Genomic DNA, 13,390 nt, shown 5'->3' with positions numbered 1-13,390 from the left:
CTGAAACCCTGAAATACACATCACCTGGCTCACTAGTGATTCCATTCACAAAAAAACCCTTTCACTGAATGCCTACTATGACCCATGTACTTCTGTCAGGTAGTGAAGATACATAAAATGAATACTATGTGATTCTCACTGCTGGGTAATCACAGTCTAAGTTGGCTTTATCTTGGCTTAGCAACTACAAAGACTACTACTGTATTCACTGATAGTTACACATATTCAGTACATCTATGAGGGTTCTGGTGTGGCGCTGTACGTTAATGCGCCAAACTGCAAAGCTGTCTGAACTGCAAGGTCAGCGATTCAAGCTCACCAGCCGCTCCTTGGAAACCCTATACAGGGTCGCTATGGGTCGGAACCGACTCGATGGCACTTCACAACAACAACAACATGAGGATTCTGGCAGGCAACAGAAATTGTCCCAGTAAGTTCAAAAGAGCTTTCATGAAGGGGGTCTCTACAGGGATATGAACAGGAAAACAAACAAGAATATCCTAATTCTAAAGGGACAAGGGAGGAAAGAAGTGTTAACCACTGGCGCCCAGAGGAGCTGGAAGCTATTATGGAAGGGCCGCTCAGTAAGAGTTGTTGTCATGGAGTTACATAATCCAAAACAGGGCGGGAACAGGAGAAAATAACCCCACCTGCCCTTAGATTAACCTGGTTGAATCCAGAAACCAGCTGGCAAGGGAGCCCTAGTGCATAGGGGTTAGCCTCCTGGGACACAGAACAGGCAGCAGGAGGTGGAAAACAGATCTGCGAAGCAAACAGAGATTAATCAGCACAGCTGGGTGCTCAAAATTTCATGGAACACTGCAAACATGGTCTCTCTAAGCATACTGTCATTTAAGTTATTTTTAAGATCCAGTGTCAAAATATCCAATATAGAGGACAAAATATACTCCACAGTTCTTTGTATACCATAAATTATTTAATGACAGGGACCACATCTCCTATTTATCTTGTGTCATCCACAAAGCCTTCTGAGACAGCTGTTCAGAAAAGACAGGTGAGTAGCTCTCCTGCTCTCAGCACACGGCATTCTTCTCCCTCCTCTGAACCCAACTAACACTTCACATCTCTCTCTCATGTGAGGCTTATTACACCATATACTCCAGTTTTTCAGATCAGCAAACAAGGGGAGTAGCAACAGATGAACTTGCAAACCTAAGCAGGGGTCACATCATGAAGGGCTTCAGTGCTGTGGGTCGGCTTCGAAGGGTTTTCAGTAGGTCACTGACAAAGTCAGAGGTGTATTTGGAGCACTGGAGAGTCTTAGGACAATATTGCTGGTAAGGAGACTTAAATTAGCAGATTTCTCCAATCACTGAGTGAAAAACGAGGATCTATGCTAGTGACTGGAGTCCTGGTGTGGCACTGTGGGTTAATGCACCAAACTGCAAAGCCATTTGAACTGTAAGGTCGGTGGTTCAAGCCCACCACTCGCTCCTCGGAAACCCTACACAGGGTCCCTGTTGGTCAGAATCGACTCGACGGCACTTAACAATAACAACATTCTAGTTAGTGACTGCAGATGAGAGAAGCAGATGGATTTGTGATATACAGAGAAGCAGAGTTCATGGAATTTGATGCTAAATTCGATGTGAAGAGTGAGGGAAAAAGCAAAAATCAAGAAAGACTTTGAAACGCTTCCAGCACAGTAAAGGTTTTCCTCTCCTTATAAAAACTTAGCACCTCCTCCCCTCGAACATATGGAGAGCGAAAAAAAAAGAAAAAGAAAAATGCTCCCTCTCTAACGAAACATGACTTCTCTATAAGCTCACCCTATCAGAGATGAAAATAGATGGGAGAGTGGTACCAGACATAACAGAGAGGTGACAGAATTGCCTGCAAAAGAGAACTGTGACAAGAAGTCACTAGATATTTGAAAGTTTTGGGGTGAGGTGTAAGATGAAAACAGGGGAATAGGTAGGGCATGACTCCATATGGAAAACTTCAGACTCCCAAGTCCCTTAGCTATCCTGTTCCTCTCAGTTCCCCCACAAAAAGGGAGGTTCATTGTCTGGGAAAATGAAGTAAGAGCTGTCCAAGTTGTAGAAGTAATGGGCAAAACAGAGGGCTAAAATACGGTGCTAGATGAACAAGAAGGGGACTAAGTAACAGAAAGCAGTAATATTCTCTGGCCACCTGCAACTATTCACACTCACCCACAGAGTAATAGTTAATAGGCTATGACAGTTATACAGCAGGGCCCCAAGTGCAATCATTTAAATCAGGAGCATGGAGGCCGGACTGATCATGTGGCCAGGTTAACCGTAGGTAAAACTCCACTGAGAGAGGCTATCGTAATGCATAGGAAAACTAATGAGATGAAAAACAAGGCAATGACTGATGCCAGGAAAATGAAAAGCTGTACAGGAAGGAAAACAATCATAATGTATGAAGGTGCTTCAAAAAGTTCAAGGAAAAGTGGAACTAATTGACAATGGAATTTTCCCACACACTTTTTATAGCACCCTCGTACTTCTTGATAGAACAGCAAACGATGTTTATCGCCATATATTCTAGTCACTGACTACTGATTTATCTAAAAATTGGAATATAATGAGATTGGAAGAATCGAAGAGAGTAGGGAAGAGTGTGTGTGTCGTCTAAAACTGATGAGCCAAGCACCAGCACTATAAACAATTACTTAAAACTGGAAGGGTCATACAACCAACAGCAGATACCTCTGGGGATGAGATGCAAGATTAGGAAGGGTAAAGCAGGACATTTTGTCACTAGAAGTCTTCCACATTATCTTAACTTTTGCTCATGGGTACGCATTACAAAGATAAATTAAAAATGTTAACGAAAAGAATAATGCACAAAAACAACCAAATGAAGAACACAGGCTCAGGAAGTACTTGTAGGCTGCTTACACTTACCTAGAAGCACCAACTTCTGCAGAGTCTCTGAGTGGTCCACATAGTCTCGAAGCGTGAATGAAACTGGGGGCAAGGGAGGGTCTGCAACAATTCCAATAGCCTCCTCCTCAGATATGGGCTGCAGTGGAGACAGTGGAGGCAAATCTTCTAGTTCTTTGAAGCCAGTCATGTGCAAGGAGAGAAGCAAGTTAGCTCTCTAAAAATGCACACTTAAAATAGCTTCTGCAAAGACAACTTTGTACCCAGTTTGCTCCTTTCACCGGTGAAATCTTGGGATCATTCAGAATCTAACAAGTCCAAATATTTTATGTCTACTCAGAAACCCTACACAGGTTTGCCAGGAGTCGGAACCGACTTGATGAGAAGCAACAACAAGGAATAAGGTTAAGACTGTTTAGAGACCAAAACACTGTTTCTCTAAGGTAAGAACTTTGTTGGTAAGCTTCTAGGCACACAACTTCTTTCCTTTCCTCCTTCCTCTTGACTTAAAAAAAAAAAACAAAAAAAAAAAACATAGTAAAATCCATATGAAGGGGGTTTCAAACGTTTGTGGAAAAATTCCATTATCTTTTAATTCCATTTTTCTACAAACGTTTTGTTTGAAGTTCTTCTCATATGAAAATTTGCATCAAAAACTTGTAAGTTTACCTCTGTTGCTAACTCTTGCATTCCTCCCAGTATCTTCCCCTGCTTTCTCCACTTTTTGCTATTTTAACCTCCAAATAGGCAATTTAGTGATATTAACACCCATTGCATTGTGCAACCACCACCACAATTTCCAAAACTTTCATTACCTCCAACAGAAACTCAGTATCCCTTAGGCATGAATCCTAAGGGGTACTCCCTTTGATAATGACAAATACATTTGATCTCTGTGCATCTGCCTGTTCTACTAGGTAGTTCATATAAGTAGGATTGTACAATATTTGCTTTTTTTGTATCTACCTTATACTTTCAATATTTCATCCTTTGTGGGGGAATAATATTCCATTGTAGGCATATGGTGTCTTTTGCTTATCCGTTCGTCTGTTGATGGATACTTGGGTTGTTTTCTACCTTTTGGTTATTGTGAGAAATGCTGCAATGGACACTGATTGACAAGTATTTGTTTGAGAGCCTGTTTTCCAGTCTTTGGGGTGCATATGTAGAAGTGAAATTGGTGTGATGCTGTAGAATAAGTACTGGACTGCTAACTGCAAGGTCGGCAGTTCAAACCACCACCTAGCCACTCCTCAAAAACTCTATAGGGTCACTGTGAGTCAGAAACAATTTGACAGCACTTAAAAACAACCACATGCTAAGTAAACTTTCTGAGAAGTCACCAAACTTTTCCACAGCAACTGTAGTATTTTAAGTATAGCAGAGCTCCAATAACTCCATATCCGTCCACCGTGTGCCACTTTCCAATGTTTTGGTAATACCCATGCTAGCGGTTGTGAAGTAGCACCTCATCGTGCTTTGGATTTGCATCTCCCTTATGACTGAGAATCGTTTTATGTACTAAGTGCCATCTGTATATATTCTTTGGTGAAGTGTCAATTTAGTCCTTAGCCCATTTTTGATTGGCTTATTTGTCTTTTGGGTTTTTAAGCTGTACGCATTCTTTATATATTCTAGATACTAAATCCTTATCAGATATACGGCTACCAAATATTTTTCTTCCATTGTGTAGCCTGTCTCTTCACTTTCTTGGTAAAGTCCTTTGATGCACAAAAGTTTTTCATTTTGATGAAGTACAATTTGTTTGCTTTTTGTGTGATTTTGGTGTCCCACCTAAGAAACCATTGTCAAAAACAAGGCCTTAAAGGTTTACCATGGTGCTTTCTTCTAAGAGTTTTGTTTTAGTTCTTATATTTAGGTCGCTGATATATTTTGAGTTAATAGTTTTACATGGTGTGAGGTATGGTTTCAAGTTCATTCATGTTCATGTGAATATCCAGTTGTCTGGGCATAATTTATTGACAAGACTATTTTCTTCCTCATTGAATGGAGGCACTCTTAAAAATCAAAGGACCATTTATGAGGAAACTTCAAAAGTTTATGGAAAAATTGAATTGAAAAATAATGCAATTTTCCCATGAACTTTTTGAAGCCCCCTCAGTATGTACAGCATATTACTGAACTCTTCAATATATTCACAGGTCTATATGTCTAACAATATATCAGTACCACACTGTTTTAATTACTGTATAGCTTGATTACTGAAACTTTAATGGTACATGTTGAAATTTCCTCTTCACTTTTCATCACCAAAGAAAAATGCTAAAGACTAAACTTCAAGTATATTTTGAGAGATAATGAGTTTATCATGTTGTTGTTGTTAGGCGCCATCAGGTCGGTACCGACTCATAGTAACCCTATGCAAAACAGAACGACACATTGGCCAGTCCTGGGCAACCTCACAATTGTTGTTAAGTCTGAGCCCACTGCTGTGCTAATCCACCTCACTGGGAGTCTTCCTCTTTTTCTCTGCCCCTCCACTTTACCAAACTTGATATCCTTCTCCAGTGACTGGTCCCTCCTGGTAATATGTCCAAAATATGAGAGACAAAGTCTGGCCATCCTGGCTTCCAAGGAGCAAGCAAGCACTCTGTTGTACTTCTTCCAACACAGATCTGTTTGTTTTTTTGGCAGTCCATGGTCTTTCAATATTCTCCTCCAGCACCATAATTCAAATGTATCAATTCTTCTATGGTCTTCCTTATTCACTGTCAAACTTTCAAATGCATATGAGGTTACTGAAAATACCATGGCTTCAGTCAGGTGCACCTTAGACTTCAAGCTGACATCTTTGCTTTTCAACATTTTAAAGAGGGCTGGTGCAACAGATTTGCTTAATACAATATGTCCTTTGATTTCTAGACTGCTGCTTCCATAAGTGTTAATGGCTGATTCAAGCAAAATGAAGTCTTTGACAACTTCAATCTTTTCTCCATTTATATGGATGCTGTTATTGGTCCAGTGGTGAGGATTTTTGTTTTCTTTATAATGAAATGCAATCATACCAAAGGTTGTGGTCTTTGATCTTCATCAATAAGTATTTTAAGTCCTCTTCACTTTCAGCAAGCAAGGTTGTATCATCTGCATATCACAGGTTGTTAATGAGTCTTCCTCTAATACTGCTGCCATGTTTTCTTCATAAAATCCAGCTTCTCAGATTATTTGCTGAACATAGATTGAATAAGTATGGTGAAAGAATATAACCATGGCACAGAACTTTCCTGATTTTAAACCATTCAGTGTTCCTCATAAGCACAATTAAGTATTCCGAAATACAATAAAATTCATATTTTGCAATGTTGTCGATAGCTTGTCATGATCCACACAATCAAAAGCCTTTGCGTAGTCAATAAAGCACAGGTGAACATCTTTCTGGTATTCTCTGCTTTCAGCCAAGATCCATCTGACATAAGCAATGATATCCTTCATTCCACGTCCTCTTCTGAATCTGGCTTGAACTTCTGGAAGTTCTCTATCAATGTATGATTGCAGCCGTTTTTTAATTACCTTTAGTAAAACTTTACTCGTATGGGTTATCAATGAAATTGTGCGATGATTTCCATATTCCGTTGGGTTACCTACCCCTCTTTGGAATGGGCAAAAATACAGATCTCTTCCAGTCAGTTGGCCAGGGAGTTGTCTTCCAAATTTATTGGCATAGATGAGTGAGTGTCTACAGTGCTGCCTCACTTTGCTGAAAAATTTCAATTATTATTCCATCAATTCCCAGTGCCTTGTTCTTTGCCAATGCCTTCAATGCACCTTGGACTTCTTCCTTCAGGGGATCATTGGCTTTTGATCATACGCTACCTCTTCAAACGGTTAAGCATCAACCATTTCCTTTTGGTACAGTGACTCTGTGTATTCTTTCCATCTTCTTTTGATGTTTTCAGCATCATTCAATAATTTGCCCAGAAAATCCTTCAATACTGCAAATCAAGGCTAGAATTTTTTATTCAGTTCCCTCAGCTTGAAAAATGCTGTGAGTGTTCTTCCCTTTCGGTTTTCTAACTCCAGGTCTTTCCACATTTCGTGATAATATTTGACTTTGTCTTCTTGAGTTGACCTTTGAAATTTTCTGTTCAGCTCCTGTACCGCCTCATTTCTTTTTTTTTGGCTGTAGAATTTATTTTAATCAACTATTTGAAAAGACAAAAAAAACAACATATTTCAACAATCTCTTTGCTTTGCGACACACTTTGTCCATCTGTAAACAGCCTTATTAAGAAATGTTTTAGGCTGAGTTGTGATCCACAAATGCACGACTGTCTTCAATTCTTCATCAGAGGTGAATTTTTGTTTTCAAAGACCTGTTTTCAGGGGACTAAACAGGCAGAATCTGACGGAGCAAGATCAGATGCTAAGGAGGATGCTTTAACACCTCACAATGAAATTTTTACAGAATGTCAACAGTGTGAGCAAAGATGTGTGGATGTGACTTTTCATGCAAGAACACAACTCCCTTGGATAGCAGTCCTCTGCCCTTTAATCCAAAGTACAGGCGTCAGCTTTTCAGTGAGCATCTCACTGTAATGAGCACTGACCTCCTCATTTCTTCCATTTGCTTTAGCATTGCTATGCTGGAGAGCAAGTTCCAGAGTCTCTTCTGACATCCATTTTGATCTTTTCCTTCTTTCTTGTCTTCTTATTGATCTTTTGCTTTTTTCCTGTATGATGTTCTTGATGTCATCCTACAACTTTTCTGGTCTTTCATCTTTAGTGTCTAATGCATCAAAAATCTGTTCTTTAGATGATCTCAAAATTCAGGTGGGATATATTCAAGGTTATATTTTGGCTCTCGTGGGCTTGTTTTCATTTTCTTCAGCGTGAATCTGCCTATGAGCAATTGATCTATTTCACAGTCTGCTCCTGGCCTTGTTTTGGCTGATGATATGAAGCTTTTTCATCGTGTGTTTCTACAGTTGTAGTTTATCATAGTTGTTCAAAAGAACAACCTAACACTACCAGTCTGAAATGTCAAAATCATCCTGAAATGTTTAGGATTGCTTTGATCCAATCCCACTCCCCATGACCCCAAGTTATTCTTAAACATGTCTTTATGAGAGATTCTATGAATCTGTTTCTATCACCTACAGTCCTTTGCTAACGACATGACCCTGGTCCCACTGTAGTATAATTTGCAGATCTTTTTATTTAGTCTTTCTTTTTCATTAATCCCAAGACAGAAGACATTGAAACTGTAACCTAGCTTAAGGTAAGGAATGAGGACTATGATCTTTTGTTGTAGTTTTGCTGCTAATCACAACCATTCCTCATTTGCCATAGTTGGTCTCCTCTTTGAATCTCACCTCCCTTTCTTTCAGTCAGTTAAGTAGATAATATTACTTAACCTAGTATTATCTCATTTGTGGTGCAATATTCCTAAAATACTATGTAAAAACGTTGTTTGTCTGTGCCCTGCCCCCTCCCTCTATCCTAAACCTTCCAAACCAACTGCTGACCCCATATGGTTCGAGCAGAACTGTGCTCCATTGGGTTTACAATGACTACTTTTTCAGAAGTAAATCACCAGGTCTTTCTTCTAAGTGGCTTGGGATATTAAACAAGAACTTGGTTTCTCTTCTAAATGCCAAGCCTTCACTAGTGCTTGTCTGAATTGAAAAGTACCCCATTTGTTTAATTTTTAATGCACCATCCTGTTTCCAATGGAAAGAAAACATCTCCATAGACAGAACTGCCAACTCATTTCTTGTAACTAATTGTTAGGTAGAAAACCAGGGGCAGTGAGTTAAGTGAAAAGGTCTAAAAGTAACCGTATCACTTTTATAACCGTATTTCTAAACATGGCTATAGGCAGGCTAAGAGTCCTCTGCTAGGTTTCTCTAGCGGTCTGAAAGGGACATACACTCCCCTCAATCTCAATAACGTTGTTGCTGTTAAGTGCCGTTGAGTCCGTTCCAATGCATAGCAACCCTGGATGGGGTTTCTGAGGAGTGGTTGATGAACTTGAACTGCCAACTTTGCAGTTCAAAACAACTTTGCATTAACCCATAGTACCACATATCTGTAAAATAAAAACTCCTAGGCCCTTGTTCTTTCTAAGGGCAAGTTGACTGCAGAAGTGAATACAGCCAAGTTACTTGATGAAAATTTGCTTTGCTTCTGCTAACTAAACTTTCACTGAGTTTATGAAGCCTTAAACACTTCAACTATTTATTTGATGATCATTGCTGTTAAATTGTTTTTCTGATAACTTATATCTTTGATTAACATTTTAAACTAATCATTATATACTCTAATCACCTTCACACAGTAAAATAGTGTACAGAACTGAATTAAAAGGAATTACAAAAGCACATATTTCTTCTCAATGAAGCCCTACTCCTATGACACATACATTTATTTAACAAACCCCCAGTTTTAAGACCTACTGGCGTTGGAGTAATTCAATATCCATATGCCAAGGCAGATGGGGGTAGGAGGTAGAGAGTAAACTTGCTTCATATCTTCTACCATATATGCAATGAAACCAAAATTGAGTATAGACCTAAATGCAAAACCGAAAGCTATACAACTTCTAGATGAAAACACAGCAGAAGACTGAATTTTACTAAATATAAAGTATACCCTAATAAACCTAATTACCACCACAAATAATTTTTTTTAAAGAATCTAAATAATAATGTATTTAGAAAGAAAATGTTCTACACATAGTAACAATAGTCCATAAACTATTTTCTTCATCAGTAAAATGAAGGTATAATAGAAACAAATGAATGGAATTGGCATTGTTCTTTTTCTAGCCTGGAACAAGGTATGACCTGAAATAGGTTAGCAGGATGTAGACAGACAGGCAGCTTTGATCCAACTACTGAAGAGAGGAGAAGGGGTAGAAGAGTGTTCTGGAAGTTCAGAATTACCTTCTAGAGACAACTCACAATCAGCATTGGGTATCTTTTGTGGTGCCTGTGACTGTTCATTCACGGAAGGAAGTCGAGTGCTTTGGGCAGAATTATTCTCTAGAGTACTTGAGTTGGCAGATTGGGAGCTGTTCCATACGCAGAAACTTCTGTAAGTCTTAATTCCCCACCGTAAAAAGCAATCGTCAGAGGACTTCAGAGGTTCAGCAGAAAAACCATGCAGCAATGTTTTTCTGGGTCTCAGCAAATGTTTTCTGAATTGTGCAGCATTAATGAAGCTACTTGACTTAATTGAGTTGAACCACCTGGGTATCTGCTGGGCTGACAGGGCCATTTTGCTTAAAGCAGCCTACAATGGAAAAACATAACCATGAAAAGAAGTAAAATTTATGTAAATGCTTAAAGCACTATTCAAATAACAAAAAAATAGTGGAAATTATTTTTTTCCTAAATGAAAGGTGGCAAATAACTGTAGACGACTAAAAGTGCCAAGTTTTCTTCATCCTAGAACAAGTCAAAAACAAGACGGTTTCAGTTATAAACCAAAAGACTTCTGAAATGGAAAGATAAAAACATGCTTTACAATTTGAAACCTAAGGACAAAATCACCAATGGCAGAAAAACAACTAAGGCTAAACCCCACTAACTAATCACTTAAGGAACCTAAAATGATGCAAGTAAGTGTTCTTGAAATTTGGCTGGAAAAACATTTTAGAAGCAGTTGCTAATTAAAATAGTAGTATTCAAATGCATTTTATGCAAGCCACAAGGACAGTGGTTCAAGCTCACCACTTGCTTCGTGGGAGAAAAATAAGGTTTTTGCTCCCTCAAAGATTAAAGTCTCAGAAACCCTATACAGGGCCACTCACTTTGGGTCAGAACCAACTTGTAAGCACTTACCAGCAAGTCACAAAATAAAGCCAGAAAGAAATCAATTCTTTTGTAAATGAATCATCAAAATATTATCATTGCTACATACAACAGTGCTTCATCCTCAGAGCTGAAATAGTTGATTTCATAAACAAAATGGTTAAAAGGGAATTGAACAAAACCAGTTTTGTCAAATTCTGCTTCACTGTAGGAAAAAGCAAACAGCTTCAAAAATAAAAGGTCAAAAGTACAAGCAAAATGAAGTGAAAGTACGTAAGTCACTAGTAATGAATATGCATATTTTGACTGAAAAAGTAGCTGTTTTTAGATGTTCCTCAAGAGAATCTGCTACTCATTTAAACTCCATAAATATGAAAGTATTTTGTACTTAGCCCAACTTAATTAGAAAATGAAATATGGATGCATATATTGTGCATTAAATCCATATACATACAATACAGTGTGGGGTCCAGCATATGAAAAATGCTCAGTAAACATTAGCATTACTAATACAAATGAATAGTGTAATTAATTTTGGCATTAAACTTCTTGTTTTGGTTCCCTAGCTAGCAGAATTCAGTCTGGTTTATGCTCTGAATTAATTTGACCAATTATTTGAGGGGCAAGCCTCTTCTGAAATTTGCTTAAGGAGGTTTCCTGAGATTTTTAAGAGTGAAAAAAATCTCACTGCCATCCTAAAAGGATTTTAGAAAGGAAATAAGTCGTCCCAATAACCTTGTGGGACACGCAATTTCTTGTAGGAAGACAGCGTCCAAATCTGACTGTTGAGTTTTTCTCTCAAACATAACATTTTTGCATTGTTCTCTGCACAGCAAATCATAAAGGCAGTAAGCTGGAATCCACAAGCTCAGCTCCTACTACCTTGATGAGACTAAGTTCCTTGCGGTTGTTGTTGTTAAGTGCTGTTGAGTCAGTTCTGAACCACAGTGATCCTGTATAGGGTTCCTGAGGACTAGCTGGTAAGCTTGAACTGCTGACCTTACAGTTCAAACAGCTTTGCAGTCTGGCGCATTAACCCACAGCGCCACATCAGGACTCCAAGTTCCTTGGCTCCACGATGTGGGTTTAGTAGCCCTTTCATATTTTTTTCCTTCTAAATTACAGGTATAAGATGATCCTGAAGGTCCCTGTCAACTCAAACTTTTTTTTTTTTTTTTAATGTTTCATTGTTAACTCGAACATTTTTAACTCTTATGTTGTCTGAGCACTTTGTCCTACTTTAACTCAAACCACTGAAATCTCGAGTTCACTACAAACCAGTGCTGTCAGTGAATTCTGACTCACAGCAATCCTACAGGGCAGAGTAGAAAGAACTGCCCCATGAAGTTTCCACAGCTGTGATCTTTACAGAAGCTGACTGCCACATCTTTCTCCTGAGGAGCAGCGAGGTGTTCAAAATGCCACTTCAGTTAGCAGGTGAGCTAACCACAACTCCTAAAGCCTTTCCAGATTAATACCTTTCCTATACTGTTGTTGTTAAGTGGTTGAGTTGTTTCCAACACATAGTGATCCTGTATGGGGTTTCCGAGGAGCAGCTGGTTGAGTTTGAACTGCCAGCTTGGTAGTTAAAAACGTCCTTGTGGTACAGTGTTTATCCTACAGTGCCACCCCAGGATTCCCTTCCTGTATGGTTGTTGCTAAGTTCCATCAAGTTGGTTCCTGTATTGTTGTTGTTCCGCGCCAAGTGGGTTTCAACTCATCGTGACCCAGTAAGGGTTTTCAAGGAATGGCTGGCGAGCTTGAACCACCACCCACCCCTTGCAGTTCAAACCGATCTTGCAGTTCAGCACATTAACCCGCAGTGCCGCACCAGGTTTCTGTATTGGGCAGGTAAAATTTAAAATTCCATTCCTATGCATTAAACGACATCACATATGCAACTAATGTCTCCCTTTTTCTCTTATTTCTAAGTGTACTTAAACAACTATCTATCCTTCTATTTCTATTTCCAAAGTCCTCAAAATGACATCTTCTCTACAACATCTCACTGCTGGGTGTTATTGTTGTTCAGTGTCGTCAAGTTGATTCTGACTCATAACAACCCTGTGTACAGCTGCATGAAACTGCCCAATTCTGCGCCATCCACACAGTCTTTCCTGTTTGAGCCCATTGCTGCTGCCACTATCCACCTCACTGGGGGCCTTCCTCTTTCTCACTGAACTTCTACTTTACCAACTTGGTGTCCTGCACAGACTTTTGGAAATATGCAAGTACTACAGACAAAGTCTTGCTATCCTAATTTCTAAGGAGCATTCTGACTATACTTCTTCCAAGGTACATGTGTTTGTTCTTCTAGCAGTCTACGGTATGGACAGTCGATATTCTTCACCAACACTATCATTCAAAGGCATCAATTCTTCTCTGCTTTTCCTTATTTATTGCCCAGATTAAACATGAATATGAAGCAATAGAAAATATCATGGCATGGGTAAAGCACACCACAGTCCTCAAAGTGACATCTTTGCTCTTCAACACTTTTAAGAGGGCTCTTGCAGCAGATCTGCCTAAAGTAACATTCTTTGGCTTCCTTTTTCATTACAAAACTGCCACTTAATTAATTAACAAGATACTGTTGTTATTGTTTCCAACTTCACTCTTGTGAAATCAGTACTTTGTGGAACTTAAGCATAAAGAGGGACAGCTCTCTCACTCTCTCTACAGGACTGTTGACAATGAATGACAAGTCATTCATTTAACTAAGACTTACTGAATACCTAATAGCAC

The 13,390-nt window shown here is 39.0% G+C and overlaps 1 protein-coding gene across 1 annotated transcript in view; it reads right to left on the bottom strand.

The window, feature by feature from the left end:
• Nucleotides 1–13,390, bottom strand: part of MTERFD1 (MTERF domain containing 1) — a 33,681-nt gene that overhangs the window by 15,648 nt on the left and 4,643 nt on the right. The window contains exons 2-3 of the mRNA XM_006859201.1: nucleotides 9,776–10,124; nucleotides 2,895–3,047 (exon numbers count right to left, since the gene is read on the bottom strand). Coding sequence (XP_006859263.1) covers nucleotides 2,895–3,047; nucleotides 9,776–10,109 — 487 coding nt within the window. The 5' untranslated portion in view covers nucleotides 10,110–10,124. The remainder of the gene's footprint in view (nucleotides 1–2,894; nucleotides 3,048–9,775; nucleotides 10,125–13,390) is intronic.

The sequence above is a fragment of the Chrysochloris asiatica genome, unplaced genomic scaffold (genome assembly GCF_000296735.1).
Source record: "Chrysochloris asiatica unplaced genomic scaffold, ChrAsi1.0 scaffold00031, whole genome shotgun sequence".
NCBI lineage: Eukaryota > Metazoa > Chordata > Mammalia > Afrosoricida > Chrysochloridae > Chrysochloris > Chrysochloris asiatica.
This window is presented reverse-complemented; position numbering and strand designations above follow the sequence as displayed.